The sequence below is a fragment of the Hippopotamus amphibius genome, chromosome 12, assembly GCF_030028045.1.
Source record: "Hippopotamus amphibius kiboko isolate mHipAmp2 chromosome 12, mHipAmp2.hap2, whole genome shotgun sequence".
Lineage (NCBI taxonomy): Eukaryota > Metazoa > Chordata > Mammalia > Artiodactyla > Hippopotamidae > Hippopotamus > Hippopotamus amphibius.
In genome coordinates, this window is record NC_080197.1 from 103,584,996 (window position 1) to 103,609,131 (window position 24,136).

Below are 24,136 nucleotides of genomic sequence, written 5' to 3' on the forward strand. Positions count from 1 at the left end.
ATAAGAAATCTTATTTTAGAACAAGTTCACTGCAAAATATTTTAAAACTCATTATATGACGATCTAAGATTTAATTTCTGAACTCAAACCAAGCATTTTGGAGTTTTCACATTAAGTACTAGGTAAGAATTATCAAGGAGATAATTTGTAAAGAATCTCTGCTTCAGAAAGTTTCTGATTTACATAGGTTTTAATTAGCATAGTTTAAATTTACGTAGTATTTTAAAATGCTACATATACATTGGCTATATGCTTTAAAATTGTGTGTGCATAACTTTCTCACATAGCTGACATTGCTTATTGTATTAGAACAATTTTTTTCAAACTGTGTTGTCAGTACTTTCATGGTCATTAAACAGTTTGGGGGGTAAACAGAATGTAATGGAAAATATCAGAATAGAAAATATCAACATATATATGTATACTGGGTCACAATTCCTCACTGTAGGTCCTAATTTTAAAAGTTTGAAAACCTATACTGGAGCAAGTTTGCTTTCTAAGCAAAAAATTTTGCAAAAATTAAAGTTAATCATCAGGAATTTTAGAAACTTCATGGTTACAGTTATAGTGGTTAGCAGTTATTGAATACTTACTGTGTTTTAGGTACTTTACAAGAAATTTCTTATTTAAACCTCGACATTACTGTACTCTTATCTTAAAGGTGATGACGCCTTAGAAAGGTTAAGTAATCTATATAGGTTTACCCTGGTACCAAGTAATAAAGCCTGTATTTTAACTCTATACCAGAATGTCACTGCTTAATTTGCTGCCTTACACAATCTGTGCAAGTGTTAATTGGGTTGATTTTGTTATTCTGTAGGAGGTGAATTTCAAAACAATGAAAAATTTGATAAGAAAGGACATACAAGATGTATATTTTTCCCTCTATTTTTTCAGTCTTGATTTAAAAGGATCAAAATAGCAATGTACGTGAAATATAGTATACAAATTCTATAAACAGAATTAAGAAATAATAAGCACCTGTTTTGTTTTCTTTTACCAAGTTAATAAAATGTTCCATTTTCAGCTAGTAATGCCTACATTGATTTATTATAAAAATGATAGTAGCCATAGGTAGGATGTAAATAATTTACCATGGCCACAGCCAAAATACTTTGCCTTTTAATATGTTTTCTCCTTAAATTGATATATATGGGTATTGAACATGTTTCAATAAGAAGGGTAAAATTTGTTTTTATTTTTTCTTTAAGAATACCACTGAGAAATAATTTTTATTATAAAATTTGAAAAATGCTGTATGTTTATAAAATTTATTAATAGAATTACTTAGCTTATAAATGTTCCTACTAGACTTGTTTGTCACAATAATTTTATTTGTTCTGTGTTAATTTTTTTTACCTCTTTATGCTTTTCATTAAGTGCCTAATAGTTGTATTAATGTATAGAAAAATATGCACATGCTCTCAGTACCTTGACATTCTCAATTCCAGTGATCTTGATCTGCACCCAGCCTCAACACCCGTTCCCATAGATACACCCTAGGCTGTCATTGTCTACAACTGCATTTGCCAAATCTCAATTTAAGCAAACCACCTTCTGGCGACCACTTCCTCTGCTCCTGTTCTCTCTCGAACCCGCTACATCACACCTACCACTCCCTTGGTTCTGCTTCTTTGATGGTCTCTAATTACTTCTACATTGATAAATATAGTGGTCGAAGTCTTCCATTTCTTAGCGTGCCAGCAAAAATTAACATACTTAATTCACTTTTTCATGTAGAAATTTTCTCTTCACATGGCTGCCAGGGCACAAGTTCTCACTGGCTGCATCTTCTCAAAGTCCTTTGTAAGATCCCCTTCATATTTCTGACCTCAAAACATCAGTGATATGCTTAGTCCTTGTTTCTTCTTTCTTTTCCTTGATGATTTCCTCTAGTCCCCTGGCTTTAAATACTTTCTGTATGTTGATATCTTATATCTCCTACCCAGACTCTCCCTTAATTCAAGTTTCAGCCATTCCATATCTTCACATGTGTCTGATGAAAATCTAAAGATGACATGTATGAAACTAAATTCTCCCCCTTCCCCCTAAAACTTACTACTCTGTCATTTTTCCTCATCTGAGTAGTCATCACTTGCATTCTTCTGATTGCTCTGGCCAGAACCCTTGGTATCATTCTGATTTTCTTGTATTTCTTACCCTGCATGTAATCTAACAACATGTTTTCTAAGCAGTACCTTCAGAATCTTTTCTTAGTCTGACCACTTAACATTGCTTCCACGGTTACCACCTTCTTTTGGGTTTCTGTAGCAGCCTGGTCTCCCACCTTTGACATCCTGCAGTTTGTTCTTCACTAGCAGCAAAAGTGAACATTTAAAATGTCCATTGGATCATGCCACTTCTCTGCTCAAAACTCCTCAGTGACTTCCCTTCTTAATCAGATAAGATAGAATACTTTATAACTTTCACCTAAATTCTGTATGATCCTACATGAGTTCCTTTATGATCTTATTTCCACCTCGCTTGTTCCACTTCAGCCACATTGGTGCACCGTGCTGTTCTAAAATATGCCAAATACATTCCCATCTCAGGGCCTTTGCATTACCCTTTTCAAAACTCAATAAAGACATTTCCATAGTGTTTGCATGTATTATATATATAAATATGTATGTATTAATAGAAAAAAAATGCCTGGGAGAAGAAATACCAAAATGTTAACAGTGGTTATCTCTAGGTGGACATTTGTATTTGTATTTTCTGAATTTTTGTAATGAGCAAGATTTATTTCTTCAATCAGGAAAGAAGTATTCATTTTTATAGAAAGACTAAAATGACCTTCCTTCCTTGGCTTCTTCCTCTTTTCTCCTTCCTCTTTCCTCCTTCCTACGTAATTTTCTGTTTCTTGATCTGTGTGCTGCTTAGACGGCGGGTGTATCGACTTTGGAAATTTATCATTATATACTGATGATTTGTACATGTTTCTATATACATTTGCACTTCAATAAAAAAAAAAACAAAAAGAAGAAATTAATGCTGCCAAAATAGAAAGCAGTACTAACTGTATTTATATTTATTTAATGTAATTTTTTAAATGTACTGGCGTGTTTGCTTTCAGTTTTGAAATACACTATAATATTTACTGTTTATTTAATGCTTTAATCAAACTGTCATTGACTATAAGACTATTAAAGAACATTAGCTGCTAAGTAGAACATAAACAGTGTTATTGGACTAAGTTTAATTATGTAGGACAGGTGTGGGTTTTTATATTTTTTGAGAGAACATGTCTTATTAGATTTAGTATTTTACAAATAATGTTTTGTCCAAAATCAATCAAGTATTCTAAAATTAGAAGTATTTTGTATTTCTTCATCTGTCATAAAATATTTTAAGTGTAATTTTCTTGACTCTAAGTTAGGTAAGTTATTGGCCAGAATTTGATAAATATAGTAGTATTTTCAAATATCTCTTTCTAATGTTTAAGTACTGTAAAGATTCATCTAAATATAGTACCGAAACTTAATTACTCTCAAACATGTAGGTACTCCTATATCTTATTTTACAACAGGTTAAGCTGCTCCAGTTTGAAACAAAAAGAGACATTCCACTTAGATAATTGGTTTAGAAATAAAGAAAATATATGATTTTACCTTGGAAACAAGAAATTCTGACCAATCCAGACTTCTCTTCAAAGAAGGCACTTTTCTTTGTGTCCCTATATTCTGTCTAATTTTAGTTAGCCATTTAAACTGTAAATTGTGTTCAGGTATACAACTTAATATAAATTATTCTTAAAATATTCTTCATCTGTGGCATCTCTGAATCATACTTTAATTTCTCACTCCAACAGATAATCATAAAATATATTGACTTTGTAATGTGTAAAAAGTTAAAGTTCATCCTTTATAACACAAATTATATTTTAGTGTTACCTGACTGAACTCTTACCTTTTGAGGTCTTAATTTCCCAAAGTAATCATCTGTCAGAGTTATAATTACCATTTTGTTCCTAAAAAGTATACCTAGTCTTAAAAACTTTCTTTATTGTTTTTATTTCCTACATATTTATTCACCTATTCTTGCTATTATGTCAGTATTTTAAATTTAAGATTTTTATGCTAGTGAGCACTTAACTCTATGTGGTATAGTTTTAAATATTATATTTACATATCTTTCCTCCTTAAATCTAGATACAATTGAAAAGGAAATAAGAAAAATCTTCAGTATTCCAGATGAAAAGGAGACCAGATTGTGGAACAAATACATGAGTAATACATTTGAACCACTGAATAAACCAGATAGCACCATTCAGGATGCTGGTTTATACCAAGGACAGGTATTGTTTAGTAATACTGTTTATTTTAAACATACTGTACGTGAAGCTTTTGGGAGTCACAAACTTCATGGCTATCCTGACAATCTATAATGGGTTCTGCTGTCTCTGGTTTCCTCTTTCTAACTCTTCTCTATCCCTGTTGGTCACTAATTATAATTTCTGCTTCTCTCCTTGAGCTTGAGAATAACCTACTTTTTAAAAAAAAATCATTTCCCATAGTCACAACTGCAACTTTGCCATTGTAGTGGCAAGAAAGTAGCTGTAAACAATATGTAACAAATAGGTATGGCTATGTTACAACAAATTTTATTTACAAAAGTAGTCAGTGAGCTAAGTGAACTGTAGTTTGCCAACCCCTGCTAAAAGGTATCAACCTCCAATTTGGCCTTTCTTAATGATGTAATCCAAAGAAATGAATGTATTGAGAAATGAAGACTTTTAGACACAATCAGCAAGACCTACTGATTCTACCTTCTAAATATCTCTTTATTAATCTCTGTATTCCATTCCCAGCCCTTATCTTTCAGTAATCTCTTTTAACAAATCTCTCTGCTCCCAGTCTTTTGCATGTCCATTCTCAATCTTCCGTGTTTCTGTCAGCGTACTCTTTTAAAAATGTAAACCTTATTATTCGCTTTCCATAAACCTTTCCTGGCTCCTTAACAATTGTAGAATAAAGTCCAGGAACCTTAACACGACATGCAGGTCATGGTTTATCCTTTTGCCTAGTCTTCAAGCGTCTTCCAGTTATCCTTGCCTTTTGATTTATATTCTAACAGTACCAAACTGAACTACTTATCCCTTCTCCCCAGTCCCTGCATTCATCGAGAAAAAAAAGTCCTTTTAAACATCCATATATTGACATTAAGCATCCCATCCTATCATGTAATCTAACCAGGTCAGATTATTCATCCTTCAAATTCCAACTCAAAATTTGTCTCAACATTTCTTCAGCCTTTCCTGATCTATTTATCTCAATATCTAGTTGAAGGATAGGATTTTTTTTTACTTTGGAGAAGAAATTTGCTTCTTAGCTTCCATAATGATTTACATAGATGTCTTGTATCATTCATTATATACTTTAATTATTATATATATATTAAGTTCCCTAATTAGACCATGAGGTCCGTGTTTTTTGTTTGTTTGTTTTAAGAACTTTTATTGAGATACAGTTAACAGACAATAAACAGCATATATTTAGAGTGTACAATTTGGTATCCCAATCTCCTGATTCATTCCCCCCCAACCCTCCCCATTCTCCCCACTTGGTGTCCATATGTTTGTTCTCTACATCTGTGTCTCTATTTCTGCCTTGCAAGCTGGTTGATTTGTACCATTTTTCTATAGTCCACATATATGTGTTAATATATGATATTTGTTTTTCTGACTCCCTTCACTCTGTATGACAGTCTCTAGGTCCATCCATGTCTCTACAAATGTCCCAGTTTGTCTACTAACTTTGGGTTTTGTTTGCTCTTCTTTCTCTGGTTTCTTTAGGTGTAAGGTTAGATTGTTTATTTGGGATTTTTCTTGCTTCTTGAGGTAGGATTGTATAGCTATAAACTTCCCTCGTAGAACTGCCTTTGCTGCATCCCATAGGTTTTGGATCGTTGTGTTTTCATTGTCATTTGTCTCTAGGTATGTTTTGATTTCCTCTTTGATTTCTTCAGTGATCTCTTGGTTATTTAGTAGCGTATTGTTTAGCCTCCATGTGTTTGTGTTTTTCACAGTTTTTTTCCAGTAATTGATTTCTAATCTCATAGCAGCGTTGTGGTCAGAAAAGATGCTTGATAACGATTTCAATTTTCTTGAATTTACCAAGGCTTGATTTATGACCCAAAATGTGATCTATCCTGGAGAATGTTCCATGTGCACTTGAGAAGAACATGTAATCTGCTGTTTTTGGATGTAATAGATGTCTATACATCCTATAGATGTCTATTAAATCAAGCTGATTGTGTCATTTAAAGCTTGTGTTTCCTTATTAATTTTCTCTGTGGATGATCTGTCTATTGGTGTAAGTGGGGTGTTAAAGTCCCCCACTATTACTGTGTTACTGTTGATTTCCTCTTTCATAGTTTTTAGCATTTGCCTTATGTGTTGAGGTGCTCCTATATTGGGTGCATATATATTTATAATTGTTATCTCCTCTTCTTGGATTGATCCCTTGATCTTTATGTAATGTCCTTTCTGGTCTCTTGTAACATTTTTTTAAAGTCTATTTTATCTGATATGAGTATTGCTACCCCAGCTTTCTTTTGATTTTCATTTGCATGGAATATCTTTTTCCATCCCCTCACTTTCCGTCTGTATGGGTGCCTAGGTCTGAAGTGGGTCTCTTGTAGACAGCATATATATGGGTCTTGTTTTTGTATCCATTCAGCCAGTCTGTGTCTTTTGGTTGGTGCATTTAGTCCATTTACATTCAAGTTAATTATCGATATGTATGTTCCTATTACCATTTTCTTAATTGTTTTGTTTTTGTTTCTGTAGGTCCTTTTCTTCTCTTATGTTTCCCGCTTAGAGAAGTTCCGTTAGCATTAGTTGTAAGGCTGGTTTGGTGGTGCTGAATTCTCTTAGCTGTTGCTTGTCTGTAAAGCTTTTGATTTCTCTGCTAAATCTGAATGAGATCCTTGCTGGGTAGAGCATTCTTGGTCATAGGTTCTTCTCTTTCCTCACTTGAAATACATCATGCCACTCCCTTCTGGCTTGCAGAGTTTCTGCTGAGAAATCAGCTGTTAACCTGATGGGAGTTCTCCTGTATGTTGTCATTTTTCCCTTGTTGCTTTTAATAACACGTCTCTGTCTTTAATTTTTGTCAGTTTGACTATTATATGTCTTGGCATGTTTCTCCATGGGTTTATCCTGCCTGGGACTCTCTGCACTTCCTGGACTTGGGTAGCTATTTCCTTTCCCATGTTAGGGAGGTTTTCAACTATAAGCTCTTCCAATATTTTGTTGGGTCCTTTCTCTCCCTCTTCTCCTTCTGGGACCCCTAGAATGCGAATGTTGGTGTGTTTAACGTTGTCCCAGAGGTCTCTTAGGCTGTCTTCAGTTCTTTTCATTCTTTTTTCTTTATTCTCCGCATCAGTGATTATTGCCATTCTGTCTTCCAGGTCACTTATTTGCCCTTCTGCCTCAGTTAATCTGCTATTGGTTCCTTCTAGTGTATTTTTCATTTCCGTTATTGTGTTGCATATCTCTGTTTGTTTGCTCTTTAATTCTTCTAAGTCTTTGGTAAACTTTTCAATCTTTGCATCCAGTCTTTTTTCAAAGTCCTGGATCATCTTCACCATCATTATTCTGAATTCTTTTTCTGGAAGGATGCCTATCTCCTCTTCATTTAGTTGTTTTTCTGGAATTTTATCTTGTCCCTTCATCTGGAACAAAGTCCTCTGCTTTTTCATTTTCTCTATCTTTCTGTGGCTGTGGTTTTCAGTTCCACAGGACGAAATACTGCTGATACTGCTTGATACTGCTGTCTGCCCTCTTGTGGAGGAAGCTATCTAGGAGGCTCGTGGGTGCTTCCTGATGGGAGGGACTGATGGTGGGTAGGGCTGGGTGGGTGGAGCTCAGTAAGACTTTAATCTGATTTGGTGGGCAGAGCTCAGTGACACTTTAATCTGCTTGTCTGCCAGTGGGTGGGGCTGTGTTCCCACCCTGTTGGTCATATGGCCTGAGGCCACCTAGCCCTGGAGCCCACAGGCTCTTTGGTGGGGCTAATGGCGGACTCTGGGAGGGCTCATGCCAGTGAGCACTTCCCAGAACCCCTGCTGCCAGTGCCCCTGTCTCCTCGGTGAGGCACAGCTGCCCCCCACCTCTGCAGGCAACCCTCCAACACCAGCAGGCAGGTCTGGTTCAGTCTCCTATGGGGTCACTGCTCCTTCCCCCTGGGTCCTGGTGAGCACAGTTTTTCATGTGCCCTCCAAGAGTGGAGTCTCCGTTTCCCCCAGTCCTGTGGAGGTCCTGCAATCAAATCCCACTGGCTTTCAGAGTCTGATTCTCTGGGGATTCCTCCTCCCGTTGCTGGACTCCCAGGTTGGGAAACCTGACGTGGGGCTCAGAACCCTCACTTTAGTGGGTGGACTTCTGCAGTATAACTGTTCTCCAGCGTGTGAGTCACCCACCCAGCGTGGGTGATTTGATTTTAACGCGATTGCACCCCTCCTACCGTCTCATTGGAGCTTCTCCTTTGTCTCTGGATGTGGGGTGTCTTTTTTGGTGAGTTCCAGTGTCTTTCTGTCGATGGTTGTTCAGCAGTTAGTTGTAATTCTGGTGCTCTTGCAAGAGGCAGTGAGTGCATGTCCTCCTACTCTGCCATCTTGATGCTGTCACGAGGTCCTTGTTTTTGGTTAGACTCTCTGTCCGATTTATTTTTATTTTAATACCTAAGACAGGACTTCCTAGGTGGCACAGTGGGTAAGAATCCGCCTGCCAATGCAGGGGACACAGGTTCGATCCCTGCCCCAGGAAGATACCACATGCCACGGAGCAACTAAGCCCGTGCGCCACAACTATTGAGCCCATGTGCCACAACTACTGAAGCCAACATGCCTGAAGCCAACATGCCTAGAGCCCGTGATCTGCAACAAGAAAGGCCACCGCAATGAGAAGCCCGTGCACCACAAGGAAGAGTAGCCCCTGCTTGCCACAACTAGAGGAAGCCTGTGTGCAGTATTGAAGACCCTACACAGCCAATAAAATAAATAAATAAATAAATAAAACCTAGCACAGAGCCTGTTGCTCCAATACATGGAAGTTTTTTGTTTTGTTTAAGGTTGATATGTGATGTAAGTTATTAAAAATTCAGAGGAACTGAAGGAACATTAATTCTTAGCAAATGCCTACTGTGTAACAAGTATTGTACTCAGCTATAAAACAGTGATTTCAGACTTATTTTAGCCATTTTGTTATTAAGTGAAATCTTACAAAATCTAATATGTATTAAAATTACAAGGAGTTACTCAGTTGAAGCTGAGACATTTGGAACTATACTGGTTAGTCAACACTCCCCTCCTTAGCCAGCCAACTTCCTCTTTCTGTCTTCCAATAGACAGACACTTTTCTCTTTGGTTACCATCCGTCCGGCCTTGAGGTAACTCCAGGAGTACAATTTAAAATATATAGGATTATTTCTTTAAATCTTTTCAGTAACTGATTCTGTGTAATGGCTATTATTCTACACATCACATACGTTAGAAAACCAAGGCTTAGAGAATTTAAGTAATTTAATACTCTTGATAAGAATGCATTTACCTGTGTGAAGATGACAGAATAAATTATTTTAGTAAGAAGATTAAATATCTTATTAAATATATTGTTTTTATAAAATATCTTTAGGGACATTTGCTCCTTTGAAGTAGGAATGATTCAAAGAACATGCATTAAATTTTCCAGATTTTGTACCAGTTATTTTCTGACTGATGATAAGTGAACTAAACACTATCTTGGACATAAAAGAAGTTTTTTTCATTTTGTTTTTGTTTTACTGAAATCAGAAGTATCCGCATTAGAAAGTAGAACAAAAGATACATTATTGAAGAGTTTGCCTCCCAAAATGGGTGGTCTTTATCTCTCTCCCTTGTATGTGTGTGTTCAATTTAATTAAATCTTAAAATCTTTTTAAAAAATTGTCATTTTGAGTTAAAGTTTTAACCATAAGCAAAATTTTATTCAGAAAATGATGCATTTGAATAAAGAAGTGAGTTTTAACATTTCTGATGCCATTCAATATTAATATTTGGCTGTAAAGACAAAAGGAATTTAAAGTACAAATACTGCTAGGAATTAAAGGTTAAACTTTACATATTTACTTGATTCTCACTTTAGCTTTAAGACCTTCCTTTAAAAAACAAACCATAAACAATGATATTAAATGCATAACTTTGAAATTTTCTGTAGCTAAAATCTATATATAACTGGTTTAAGTCCTGCTAGAGACAAAGTTTTTTATATATATATATTTTTTCTATGTAGTATAATTTATACATAGATGTCTGTATAGTTACAAGTTGTTGCAAAGGAAAACCTTCAGGAGTTAAAAATTACTCACTAAATTCAATTTTATAAATATGTAAAAATATGTAAATATATGACTATATCAGAATGGTATCAGAAAATTGAGCATAACATTGTGGTAGTTAGGGAGAGCAGTATGATCGGGGGCGGGGATCAGGATGGCAGGTATACAAGTGCACTTATTCTTTATATGTTACATATACTTCATGTGTGGGGTGTTTTGTTTTGTTTTGATTTTGGCCCTGCTGTGCAGCATGCAGGATCTTAATTCCTGGACCAGGCATCAAACCTGTGCCTCCCACTCTGTAGATGCAAAGTCTTAACCACTGGACCACCAGAGAAGTCCCTTGTGTATTCTTTGAATATAGGAAATAATTGTTTTAAAAGGCAGCTTTAGTATTTTAATTAGCATACTCTTTCAACAACGTGATTCCATGACGTTTTATTTATTTATTTATTTTATTGGCTGTGTTGGGTCTTTTTTGCTGTGCATGGGCTTTCTTTCTAGTTGCAGTGAGTGGGGGCTACTCTTTGTTGTGGTGCACAGGCTCCTCATTGCCGTGGCTTCTCTTGTTGCAGAACAGGGCTCTAGGCACGTGGGCTTCAGTAGTTGCAGCACATAGGCTCAGTAGTTGTGGCCCACAGGCTCTAAAGCTCAGGCTCAACAGTTGTGGCACACGGGCTTAGTTGCTCAGCAGCATGTGGGATCTTCCTGGAGCAGGGATCGAACCCGTGTCCCCTGCATTCGCAGGCGGATTCTCAACCACTGTGCCACCTAGGAAGCCCCTCCATGTGTTTTTAAATCAATATTTCATTGTTATATGTGTTCTGAATTGGGTTTACATTTTACATGGTTAAGATCCAAATGCCAGCTTTATAAATTGCCTGAAACATACAGTCCACAGAAGTATATTACTGAGTATATAGAACAGGTTACAAAATTGCAATTTTAAGAAACAAGAGTTAGTGAAACTGAATATGTAGAAGTATATGCAAATTTTTAATGCCTTGAATTTACTTCAAGGCATGTTTTATATTACAGTTTTCCTGTGGAAATTTAGATGTTAACTTGTTGAGATGCTCACCTATTTCTTTAGTTAATTTAAGTATTTTGGTTAGTTTTTCTTCTTTGCACAGACTCACCCCTAGTAAAAACTAGAAGAAAGCCTTCATTTTTAGACTTAAAGATATGAAAAAAGATTCCACGATGCTTTAAAATAAAATACAGCTCACCTTAACCTGTACTTTTCATTTATTAGAGGTGATTTTTGTCTACCCTAACCATGCTGCAGTAGGGAACTTCAGTCTTATTCTCACACATGTGGCTCTTCATTATGTATTAAAAGATTTTATAATTTACACAGTGATAATGTAAATAAAGACAAATTTCAAAGCCCCAAACAAATTAATGTATGATCTGTAATTTGGGATTATCTTTGTCAGTGTTTCTCAGTATTTGCATAATAATAATTGGCTGAGATCATACATCTGTATGTTTAACAACAATTATAGCCATTTATTGAGCATCTGTTTTTTGCATAGTGCTTTTGCAAGTTACAAATAGAAAAAGAATAGAAAATGTACTGCCTGAACTCAAGGAACTTATATTCTGTCTACTTTGTTTAAACTTTTTAATACTTAAAGTCATAGAACCAATGATTTTCCTCATAGTTTATTACCTTCTTTCTTTCTGTCATTGCTGACTTCTTATATTAAAGGTCTCTTTATCTCCCTAGACCAGCTTTGGGATCAAAATGCAAATACCTCTTCACTTTGTCTACTGTGTCCTTTAAGTCATTGCAGAGTTACTTTAGTTTCTTGCATATACAGCTAATCTTCTAAAGCTATTTTAACTTCAGGGTTAGGAAAAACACTCTTTTATTGTGTCTTATTTGCAGGTGTTAGTGATAGAACAGAAAAATGAAGATGGAACATGGCCAAGGGGTCCTTCTACTCCTAAGTAAGTGCTCCCACTTTTTATGGCTTAACACATGATTTTGAAGATTTGATTTCAGATAATAAAATCCAGAGTGATAGAAGAACCTAATTGTATATCGCAAGTATATATAACTTCTTTATATTGTGATATATTCTCAGTATAGAAGTTATCTAAATTTGCACTGTAATATGCTGTAATTTAAAAGCCTTCCAATTCTCATCTCTTTCAGACTAAGGTATAGGATAAATATAAATGTAATGGTGCATTGTCTGATACAATCAAATCACTATTAAACATTTGTTTAATATTTTTCGAGCTTTTTGTGATATTTTCTAAGTGTTAAGAGAATGCTTTTAATCAAAAAGTTAAACTTAAAAAAACAAAAGGCCACCATGACCTGTTCACCCTCCACTTCCCGTCTCAGAATCTAAACGTGGTCACCTTCGAGTAGAGAGTCCCCGCCTGCCCGCCCGCCCACTGCGGGCAGCGCCGCCCGCAGATGACACGCGCTCTCCACTACCCAACCAAAACCACAACGTGAATTTGCAACAGGGGAGGAGAAAAGAACCAAAACTTCAAAGGCCCTGCTTTTTTTCTTAAAGTACTTTAAAAAGGAAAATTTGTTTGTATTTTTTATTTACATTTTATATTTTTGTACATATTGTTAGGGGTCAGCCATTTTTAATGATCTCGGATGACCAAACCAGCCTTCGGAGTGTTCTCTGTCCTACTTCTGACTTTACTTGTGGTGTGACCATGTTCATTATAATCTCAAAGGAGAAAAGAAACCTTGTAAAAAAAAATGAAAACAACAACAGAAAAAACAATCTTATTCCTAGCATTCCAGTAACTTTTTTTGTGTATGTACTTAGCTATACTATAAGTAGTTGGTTTATATGAGATGATTAAGAAGGCCAAAGATAAAAGGTTTCTTTTTTTTTCCTTTTTTTGTCTATGAAGTTGCTGTTTATTTTTTTGGCCTGTTTGATGTATGTGTGAAACAATGTTGTCCAACAATAAACCGGAATTTTATTTTGCTGAGTTGTTCTTAAAAAAAAAAAAAATGAATCTGACGTGAAAGCAACAGATATTTTAAATCTGACTGTGAAAGCAGCAAATATTTTATTTATTTAAATATATGTTTTAGAATATAAAAGCACAAGTAGAGATAGAGGAGTATAAGAATTGCTTTTGATGGTAAATGAGTGATGAAAAAATTAGAAATCTTTTAAACTTTAAATTAAAAACATTTTTTTTTAAATTGTGGTAAGAAAACATAACTTGATTATCTGTCCTCTTAACAACTGTTGTTTTTTTCTAGCTTATCTTGAGATTGTTGAGTTTGTCAAAACACTGTTTCCTAACCCCATCCCGAGAATTTCTGATTCAGTAGATCCATGTAGGGCTCATGAATTTGCATTTCTGGTAAGCTCACAGGTGATTCTAATGCTGTTGATCTAAGTATCACACTTTGAGAAATTCTGTAGATAATGTTTCTTGATATGTATTATGTGAAGCTCCGTAGGCAGCAGCTTCCAGAGTCTTCCCCCGAGACCAGCAGAATATAAATCGTTATGAGGGAACTAAAAGTCAGGAATCTGAATTTTAGGTGCTGCTTATGAACAGGAAATTATAAGAAAACCAATGCAGTAGGCATACGTTCATTAAGAGAAGCATGTTAGTATCTAAGTGTCTGACTTTTCTATATCACTGAAAACAAAGAAATTAATTGTTCTGAAGGTCCTAAAATCATACTAGGCCCATTTTTATCAGAATGGAGACCATATATCCTCATCTGAAGAAATGCTAAATATTAAAAAAAAAGTTAAACGTAAACTATAATTTTGTTTAAAACATGTATTCGTATTTATGAAAATGTATATATTCTAAGACAACCCAAAATCTGTATTAGAAACCTACTTAAAAAATATTCAAAGGTTTTCTATCTGGGTTTTTCTGCTAGATAATTAATTTATAATTTCAGTTTTTCATCTTTATATTCATACTATATTTAAAAAATACTAAAATGCTTAGGTTTTTCAGAACTTGTTTTTCTAATCTAGTTCTTAAGTATCTAATTTCTTCAAACCTCTCAAAAGCACATTTTCTAATGATACCTTAGAAAAGCTTAAACCATCCTAACTTTTTTTTCTATTCTGTTAAATTTGACTATTTTCCAGAGATGTTGGCATTGGGTGGATAGTCTTAATTATTCAGTTGGAGATGTGCAGCTCATTACATCTTGTATCTTTAAAAAATTATTTTAAAGTAGAATAATTGTAGAATCCTGGATGTTCCTAAGGAGAGGAGAAACTTAATCAAAAGATTATTCCTTAGTTGCCAGAAAAGTTGTTTAATGTTAACACCTTATTCCTCAGCTAGAAACAGTACAACTTTATTAATTGACTAAATTGTACTATTAATTTTTTTCTGTATGGTTTCACTTAGGTATAATTATCTCAAAGAATGCCTTTGAGATTACTAGCATTATAGAAATAAAAAGATCCAAATTTTGCCGTTTTCCTGAAATAAGTAAAAATTCTCGTGAGGGTAGCATGAGACATTGGTTCGATTCAGACATTTGCATTAATTGCTTGAAAATATTGACCAGAGAAGTGATTAAGAATCTGGTGGAAAAAAGTAAGCATCATTGATGACTGTGAAGAGGCAGTTTTCATGGGCTATAAAACATTCAGAGAAGAATCCAAAGTCAGCCAGGTAAGGCGTGAGAGGCTAAAAGAAAGTCAAATCGTAAACTAAGTCAGTAGTTCGTAACTCATACGTTGGTCCCTCTGCCATCTGTGTTGTTCTGATTAGCAGAACTCCGGATTGGTGACCGAAGTACTAAGTATAAACTTAATCTAGTGGCATATTAGTATTTTTACAGCACTTTATCCCTGAGTGCTCTGCTTGGAGAGAGGAAGCACTTTATAAATAAAACCATTGCATACTACCTTTTAGTTAGGATAAATAATAAACATCTAAGTGAATATTCTGTTTTTGTTTTTTTTTACACCAGCTGTTTTGATACCGTACTTGTTTAAATACAGGTAGAAAAACTTAGCATATTACTTCTTTAGAATTTTTAAAGGGTTATTAGGCCCAATTTGCATTTATAGTAATTGCAAGGTTAACTGTGTAAATGAATTCAGAAATGGATAGACCTATTAGATTGCAAATTCATACTAGGAAACTCCTGTCAGATAAAGTATTGTTTTCATTTTAACAATAAACTGTACAGAAACTTTTTAAGTATTTATGAGCGTGATAATGTCTGCTTATTTGAAACATTGGTAGATTTGGTTATGACAGTTTTAATTTGGTACTAAAAGAGCAATGGTTATTATAGTTCCCAGAAAATATTCTTAAAGTTTTTGTGAAAGTATTCATATTTGTTACCAGTTTTAACCCTGTTCAAGTACTGGAAGTGGGGATTGAGTGGTTTTGGTTGTAGGGGTTGGGAGGATGGCTCAAGAGCCAGTTCTTCATTTCTTGTCATTCATACATATTCATATGTTTTAAGTTAATAACGTATCTTCAACTTGAAATGCAACCTGTGAGTCATAAATCTAGGGTAACATTCCAAAATCTGCAATTGGTTGTCATTTTTAAAGATATTTTGAGTCTTTGCAAATTTTCTTTCATGCTTCATCTCATTTTTATCTTGTATATGTTAGTCTCATTAAGAAAAAGATATAGAACACAACATTGTAAATCCCATAAAAATTAAAAAAAAAGAAAATGACTTATAACGACTTTTTCTAAGACTCTGAAGTTTGAGGTAATGAAACAGCCAAACAAAACTGCCTAGGATGCAGTTAAATATAGGGAACCAAAGCTAGGAGAGTAATGAGAACTGCAGGCATGGAGTTATGTTCCTAGAAGTGAGAAATATTAGGCATATGTGAATTATGTAATTAAAAATGTAAAGAGCTGTATACTAAACCTTAAGGAGTATCCCTAAGTAATGATATAAACCAAAAAGATAAAATAGAAGGAATAATCCTGAAGATTCAGGAAAACTTGGATCTTGTTTTGTCATAGAAGCCAAAGGAAAAAAGAGCTTCTAGAAAAAAGGGAATGGTAAGTGGTGCTAACTGATGCAGAAACTAGGGGAAGACAGAAAAGATTCAATGTATTTGACAGATGGAGACAGCATGATGAGAATAACAAATAGATAATAGGAAAAGAGGAGATGAATACCTAGTCAGAAAATGGAACACCTGGTATAGGTCACTCATCATGTAATGTACTGAAAGAAGAAAGATAACTAAGGTGTAACTTGGTTGGAAAGGCAGGATTCCTGGAGAGAAAAAGAAATTGTATATAAATCTGTTATTTAAATATATACATCCTTTCCTGAGTATTTGTCACCTAATGATGAAGGCAGCATAATGGCAGAATGAAGTTCTGGTGTACTGCTATTTACCGATAAACTGTTTTTTTCTGGTTATTTTATTTTAGTGGTCCAAACTCCAAGCATTTTTTTGGAATGTGCCTGTACATAAACACATACTTCCCATAACTCTGTTTGGTTCCTCAGTTTAATATTCATTAAAATCTTGAATGTGTATGCAGATTGTCCTTTGAAATGCTGAAAATATGCATCAATTAAATAAATCTTTCCTTCATGTAAACACTGTACTTTCTTTTTGTTGTGGTAAGATAATATATAACCTTTAATGTATAACCTTTGTCTCCAAGTTTTACCAAAAAGAGCATGATCACAATCAAGCTTATTAATTAGTTTTAGATTCACTACTTAGAAGCTATTCCAAATTTAATTGAAGTTAGGGTATTTAGATAGTATATTTCATGCATAGTGAAATATGCATAAATGAATGTAACTTAAGTATTCAGTTCTCATATAGATGTTTGATTCATAGGTACTCACAAATAATTATTAGATATTTTATTTCTTCCTTTCTCCCCTGGTTTGTTCCAAAAAAGGATTTGAGAAATTTACAGTAACACGGTTAACTATATGAATAGATACAAAAGTCAGGACAAGTGGAAAATAAACATAGTCATAGTAAAATGAAACCAGAGAAGTTAGCTGGTAGGGGCAATAAGGGCTTTTGAAGTTTCTAAAATTGATCTGCAAATATATGGGCTTATTTTGAATCCTGATTCAAACTAACCAGTTTTTGAGACAGTTGGGGAAAAAGTGTGAACATGAACTGAGTATTAGATGGGGACAGACAGTAGTATCAAAAAGATTTCTTACCTGCTAGGGATGCATGCTGTAGTGTTTACAGATGAAATTATAAATGTCTGGGATTTACTTTAATATCCAGCAAAAACATGAAGGACTGCCGACAGAGACTGAGGGAATTATAGATAAAAGTGGTAGAATGTCAGTTTTTGAAGCTGAATGGGTACCTGAGGACTTGTGTATATTTGGAAATATCTACAATAAGACAGCAAAAATAAAATGGGTTGTAGTTTTGGTGTTGAGGTTGATAATGGCTGAAGACAAGTAACTAATTTTATGTGTTTTAGGTGGACTGTTTGTTAAATACCGTATAGAGTCAAAATGAGGAACGAAGATTAAGTTCTGAGAAGCACTTTATATATCAATTTCCTTACATTTTCTTTGGTGTTTGACACCTTACCTGACAGAGGGGAGGCGCATAGCAAATGCTTGTTGAAGTGAACTAATCTGTGTCTTACAAGAGTAAAAGTGCTCCGTGTTTCAAGAGATATATATTTCTTTTTCTCTAAGAACTTACCCTAGGATGATTGTTAGAAATGGGGAAAGTTGAAGGTCGGTCTTGTTTTTCTTAATAAGATAGTTTTTGTTTTATAATGTTAAATTTTACAAATTTGGGTTGCTTTATGTCCAGTTTGAAAATAACTATAAAAAGTTTTAAGTAACTATTTTACTATGTCAGCATTCAGACTTAACTTCTCTATATTTTGATTGCTCAGTGTGGTATTAGATTTCCATGTGTGTTGAATATTTAGGTAACTTACCGAGAATAAGCTGTATTTTTCTGTTCAAGCAGGAAGTTCAACTTAGCCTTGAATTGCAGGCTTGTAGTTGAAACATTGGGAATAGGGGAATTAAAATACTGCTTTCAGTTGTCAGGGGTGAAGTTTAATTTTCTCTTCATGAAATCATTTCAGCTAAACTGATGTTTTACCTTTTTCTGTCTTGTTAAGAAACGATGCACTGCCTTACATTACACTTAGCCCAAACTAGCCAAAATTAGTTTAACACTAGATAACTGGTTTAGCATCTAGTTTATGTACAATGCTTTAAGCATTTTTTCACTCATCTCTTTAGAAAGCTACTAGTGCAAAGTTGCTAATAAACAGTGTCATTTCCAAATTATATCAGAGAGAATTAAAGAGTTAAGGTTATAATCCACAGATTGCCTAGTCAACACCCAAATTAACTCCACAGACGTTAGCTAGATTGGGCTATGTGTAATCTAGGTCAGAAGTTGAATCAAAATAGATAATTGATCTAACTATTAATAATGTTTGTAACAGGATTTAAAAAGTGTTATCATACTTTCTATTTAGCTGTGGACCACATCCATCCTGTTCTCTCTGATCTGTGTGCTCTTTAAGGACAATCTCTCCTTCGAGGATGGACGATGCCTTAGAGGAGTGGGACAGGGAGGGTGGGGGGGACTCGAGGGGGGGGGGGGAGTCGAGGGAGGGAGGGAGGGAATGCGGGGATATGTGTATAAAAACAGATGATTGAACTTGGTGTACCCCCCAAAAAATAATAAATAAATAAATAAACTGCCAAAAAAAAAAAAAAACCCACCAATCTCTCCTGTTTCCTAGACCTTGCTTATCTTTCATTACCTCTTCTCTCCTGTAAATGTAAATGCTTAGCATACCACACATATAGCAGACACTCAGTTAACACTAGTTCATGCTTTTGTTTCTTTTCCAGTATCATCTTCCTTGCTAACCTATAGATATAAACAAATCTCTCCCATCTTTAAAAACAAGACCATCAGCTTCCTCTGAACACCATTTAGTTTTTCTTTGATAGCTAACTTCTTTAAAAAGGCACTTCTTACTATTCCTTACCACCTATTCAGAAGTCAACAAAGTCCTTTATGTCACTTTTTTTTACGCCTAGTTTATTTGACCTCTCTTTAATACTTCTTTTTGATAACTGTCTCCTAAAGAACTTCTCTTATTTTGAATCCGTGATACCACAGTTTTTCACAGACTATTTTCTCCTCTCTGACCAACCCTCTGGCTTTCTGGCTCTCCTCCTCTCCAGGGCTGCCTCCTTGTGCACGTTGCATACTGCACGGCTCTTGGGGACATCATTCATGTTGTAATCTCTGTAAAAGTCCTTCCTTGACACTGCGCAGTTTTACCTACCACTGTTTTTGTACTAGTGCAAATGTCCACTCAGTGAAGGAGGTCAGATAATATTTAACTAACATGTTGTTGTTTTTATGAAAATAATTGTGACCTCATGGACAGGTGCCCTGCCAGGATCTTGTAGCCTCCTCAGTGCCCGTGGACTGTACTGTGAGAGCAGCTTCCTAAACCTCCAGGACATGTTGCCCACTCCACTGTCTTAGTCCCAGCCTTTATTGTCCCAACCGTTGTTGTTTTCATAGCCTATTGAATGCTCTCCCAGTCTTCAGTCTTTCTCTTCCTCAAGAGTTACGTTTCTAGAATACAGATCTGATTATGGTGATTCTCTTAAAATCTTTCAACAGGCTGTAGCACAATTGGATAAAATCCAGATTCCTTCAGAGAACATAAAAGGTTCTTTATTATCATACCTACCTTACTAACCTCTGTTCCTATCCCTACATAATTCCTACTTTTTCAGCCAATTTATTAGTAATTCCCAAAACACATCATGGTTTCTGTAGTTCCACACATTTTCACATGCTATTCTTTCCACCTGTACTCTGACTTTCCAGTTTCCACCTACCCCTCCAACTGTGCGCATCGTTTTAACATCACTTCATGTTACTCCCCACAAAATTTGACTTTTTGTTATAATTTTAAAATTTGTTTTAGGACTTACACTGTTTTAATAGTTATTTTGCTTGTATCATTTTTCTCTACTAGATGATGAGCTGTTTGAGATCAGGAACTGTGTCTGTCTTTGTATTTCTAGTACTTAACAAGGGCAAGGCATAATGTAATCTTTTAATAAATGTTTGAGTGTTTTAATGAATTTCATAGAAACTTCTAATATTGTTTTGGGGTAGAGTTGCTAATGAATAGTAAAAAAGGCCACAGATGGGCAGAAAAGGAAAAAAAAGTATATATATATGCCTCTGCCATATATAATATGTAATAAATATAACAAATATAATAAAGTAATAATCTTTATTTTCATAATTTTTACTATAAGTAAAACTCAAGGGAATATTTCAGTTTCTCTCTGTATACCTGAAAAGTTGTAGTGAATCGCATTAAATTGTAGTTAAATGGATCACACTTTGAAAAATTAACCTCCTTAATTTATTATAACTCAATCTCAGTGTTTTTAGATTGTTTTCCTAATTTAGCATTCTTAACACAAAGGCAGAAAATGTCAGAATACTTCTGTATTTCTATTAATAGTTTAAAATTAGTTCCTTAAAATATTAGTATATTAAAATTACCTTTTAAATGTGTTTTCTGCATTGCTTTATTTTAAAACTTGGTTGATTGTATTTTTTGTTTCGAGCTTAGTACAGTTAAATAAAGTCTTGTAAGGGTCTTCCATCCGAAAGGCAGTAAATAGAAGTCCCACTTAATGTAATCTACCTGTATATAACCTGCGTCAACAACAACAAAAAAACCTCCTTTAAAATGAAAAGAGAAAAAACACTTTTACCAAGATTTCATAATATATGAAACTTCAAAAGTTAAATAAAATTTTATATGTAAGAAATTTTTAGCCAGTACTTAATTTAGCGAAATCCAAATTACCTGAAGGCAAATTTTGTGGATTATACTTTCCTGCCCATTGACCATTTTGCTGTTCATTAGCACCTGAGTAGAGGAAGTAAAATAATTTTTAAACAGTAATCACTTTGTGCCTCACTAATTTAGAATTTATGATGACTGAGATAGTGGACTGAAAGTATTAGCTTCTTACAGCCCATGGCCCAGATGTTGCCTAGTAAATTTAAATTGTATACAAAATTACAAGGGAAATTAAGTCTTTCAAAGACTTTTAAGTACTTTAATCATTCCTATATAATGGACTTGTTTACTATAAATCATGCCTTTAAAGCATATTTGTTGATTAAAAGCCATTAGTAATTGAGATTTCTCCAAAAAGATTCTGAATCAGTGAGGTGTGTAATGCATAGTCAGATTCATATCTGTTCAGTTTTTGCAGGGATAACTTTGGCCAAAAATTGCTTCTTGGGGTTATATTTGGAATTCTCTTTGCTGTTTCATCCCTCTTGCCTTATTACACTTTTAAAAATTGGTAAATTCTCTGATATCTGTGTCAGTGTTGTGTATAGTTAGAATGCCATGGTGCCTACTGAGACACAAATTGCATTTCTTCTACATGCTTCCTTTAAAAATTAATATTTTAATTCCATTGACTTAAGGAAAGTATTGATTGTAAAATATTAATAATGGTTACCTGAGCTCAGAAATGGGTGTATTGCATTAGTAGATTGATAAGAATAATATCGAGTTTTATATTTAATTTGATAGATTTCTTTTGAAAATAGTTCCCTTATACACCATTATTTTTTATGTGAACGAATACATTGGAAATTGAAAACCAAAGGATATATGGTGATTTTGTTCATAAATCTCTTTTCCAGCATTCATTTACTACATACATTGTCATCTGTTAGTTCTTTTCTTTATTTCATAATTAATTTCAAGATTCAGCATTTTTTATCTAATTTAACATTTTCATATTTTCAAAGGTCCCCAGGTGCATCCAATTTTTCAACTTTACCAAAGATCTCTCCTTCATCTCTATCAAATAATTATAACAACATCAACAACAGAAAGTAAGCACTGAATCTTAAAAACTCTTTGTTTAATTGATCGCCCTATTGTGGTTGCAAAAAATCTCTTGTATCTAAAATTTAGGATAAAAGTTTTAATGCATTAAAATTGATTTTCTTTTAAATCACTGGTCAGTTCTTCCAGGAGTAACTTCACAAGAAAGCAAGCAGAGGTATAAACTTTTTGATTTAATATATATACTACAATAATTTACTAAAAAAGAAATAAATCACTTTTAGAATTTCATATTCTAAACACTAATTATTGAAATATATATAGAAGTTGTTAGAATTCAAATTTTTAGGAAGAGTATAAATTTCAGATGTCATTTTAGAACTAGACATGTAATCACAGACAATATATAGTATTTTTTAAGTGTGTATCAGTGATTCTCGGCTGGAAGGCATACACAGATTTTTATATTTATTAAAAAGGAAATTACTTTTTCTTTAAAAGTTTGGAGAAACAATTCCGTTGCCCCATTGTGAATAATACTCAGAATCTTGGGATTTATAAAAATTACATGAGTGTGTGTGCTATATTGGTATAAGAAAAAGGATTCAAAGTCACTTGGGATTCACTATAACATCTGACATGGAAGTATTACCTTGAAAATTGGCATGGTTTTATAGAAAAAGAAAACTTTATTTATAATTAGTCCAGTCAGTTATGGGAAGAACTTTAATTCAGAGATTGTTATCATCCTTTTACCTCTTGGATATACACCTCGTAGTTTATGTATTAGGTTTACAGTATTTATGTAGTCGGGTATTTACAATGCTTGTCCAGTTCATAAATGGCATCTGATTATTCCAAAGAGTAAATTCAAAACGTCTGAAACTATTTGTGAAATAATCTTATAAACAGCACCAAAATTCATATGGAGGTGTGGGGCTTGACAAAATGATTGTAATTTTAGCATACATCTGGATTATAAATATGTAAGAATAGCCAAAATAACTTTGGAATGGAAAAACAATGAGAAAGGATTAATCCTACTAAATATCACAACCTGTTTTAAAGATATAAGAATTCAAACAGCATAGTACTAATCTAAGAATATACCTCCAGATCAGTGGAATAGAAAAGACAGCCCAGAAACAGACCTTTATATGTAAAAGAATGTAATGTGAGCAAAAAGTATTCTAGACTAATGGAGAATGGGCAGATTATCTAGGAAATGCTATTGGAAAAATTGGATTGCTATTAAGAATTTCTCTTTAAAACTTTAAAATTTTGTCAGGCATGTAAAAATTAAAAGGCAAATAAATGGAAAAAATTCTTGCTACAAATGTGAATGAAGGGCAAATATTCTTAATATATCAAGCTCATAAAAATCATTGAGAAATTTTTTAAGACAACTAGAAAAGTGGTAAATGATGCAGCTGGGCAATAAAAATAAAAGAATTAAAATAAACATTTTAAATGTTCAAATTCACTACTAACTAGAGATATGTAAATTATAAACATAAACAACTCCATCCACTCCTTCCCCCCTACCCCTGACCCCCACCCCCCGCACCCCTGACCCCCACCCCCCGCCTCAATCTCATTGGGAAAAATTACGTGGTGATATCTGTTCTAAGCATTCTGGTTTGAATGGTTGGAGTATTAGTCCAGCTTTTCTAGAAAAGAATTTGCTGTATGTATCAAGAAGATTTAAAACATCTATTCCTTATTCAATAGCAGCAAGATATGTGCACTGTAGTATAATAGTGAAATATTGAAGACACTGGATATCCAAAATTGCCGTGTAGTATGTTCTCTTCTATTTAAAAATGTCCACAAGCAAAAGAGTGAAAGGAAATATCCTCCTGTAATCTGGTTTGTATTTTACATGGTATCTTTTAATTTAATTCATCAAAAGTAATTTTCTCATATGAGATAATATTATTTGTGTTTCTGCCAATTGCAGA

The 24,136-nt window shown here is 34.1% G+C and overlaps 1 protein-coding gene across 9 annotated transcripts in view; it reads left to right on the forward strand.

Moving 5' to 3' along the window:
* Positions 1–24,136, forward strand: part of USP15 (ubiquitin specific peptidase 15) — a 115,894-nt gene that overhangs the window by 43,811 nt on the left and 47,947 nt on the right. For 7 of the 9 annotated variants that reach the window (XR_009048569.1, XM_057704108.1, XM_057704103.1 and 4 more), the window contains 3 exons: positions 4,152–4,297; positions 12,214–12,275; positions 22,136–22,222. Coding sequence is in view for 8 of the 9 variants with exons in the window: in XM_057704108.1 (XP_057560091.1) it covers positions 4,152–4,297; positions 12,214–12,275; positions 22,136–22,222 (295 nt within the window). In the remaining variant the exon portion in view is untranslated. Of the gene's footprint in view, positions 1–4,151; positions 4,298–12,213; positions 12,276–12,678; positions 13,304–22,135; positions 22,223–24,136 lie in introns of those variants that run through there. The other 2 variants (XM_057704110.1, XM_057704102.1) reach the window with 2 other exon arrangements.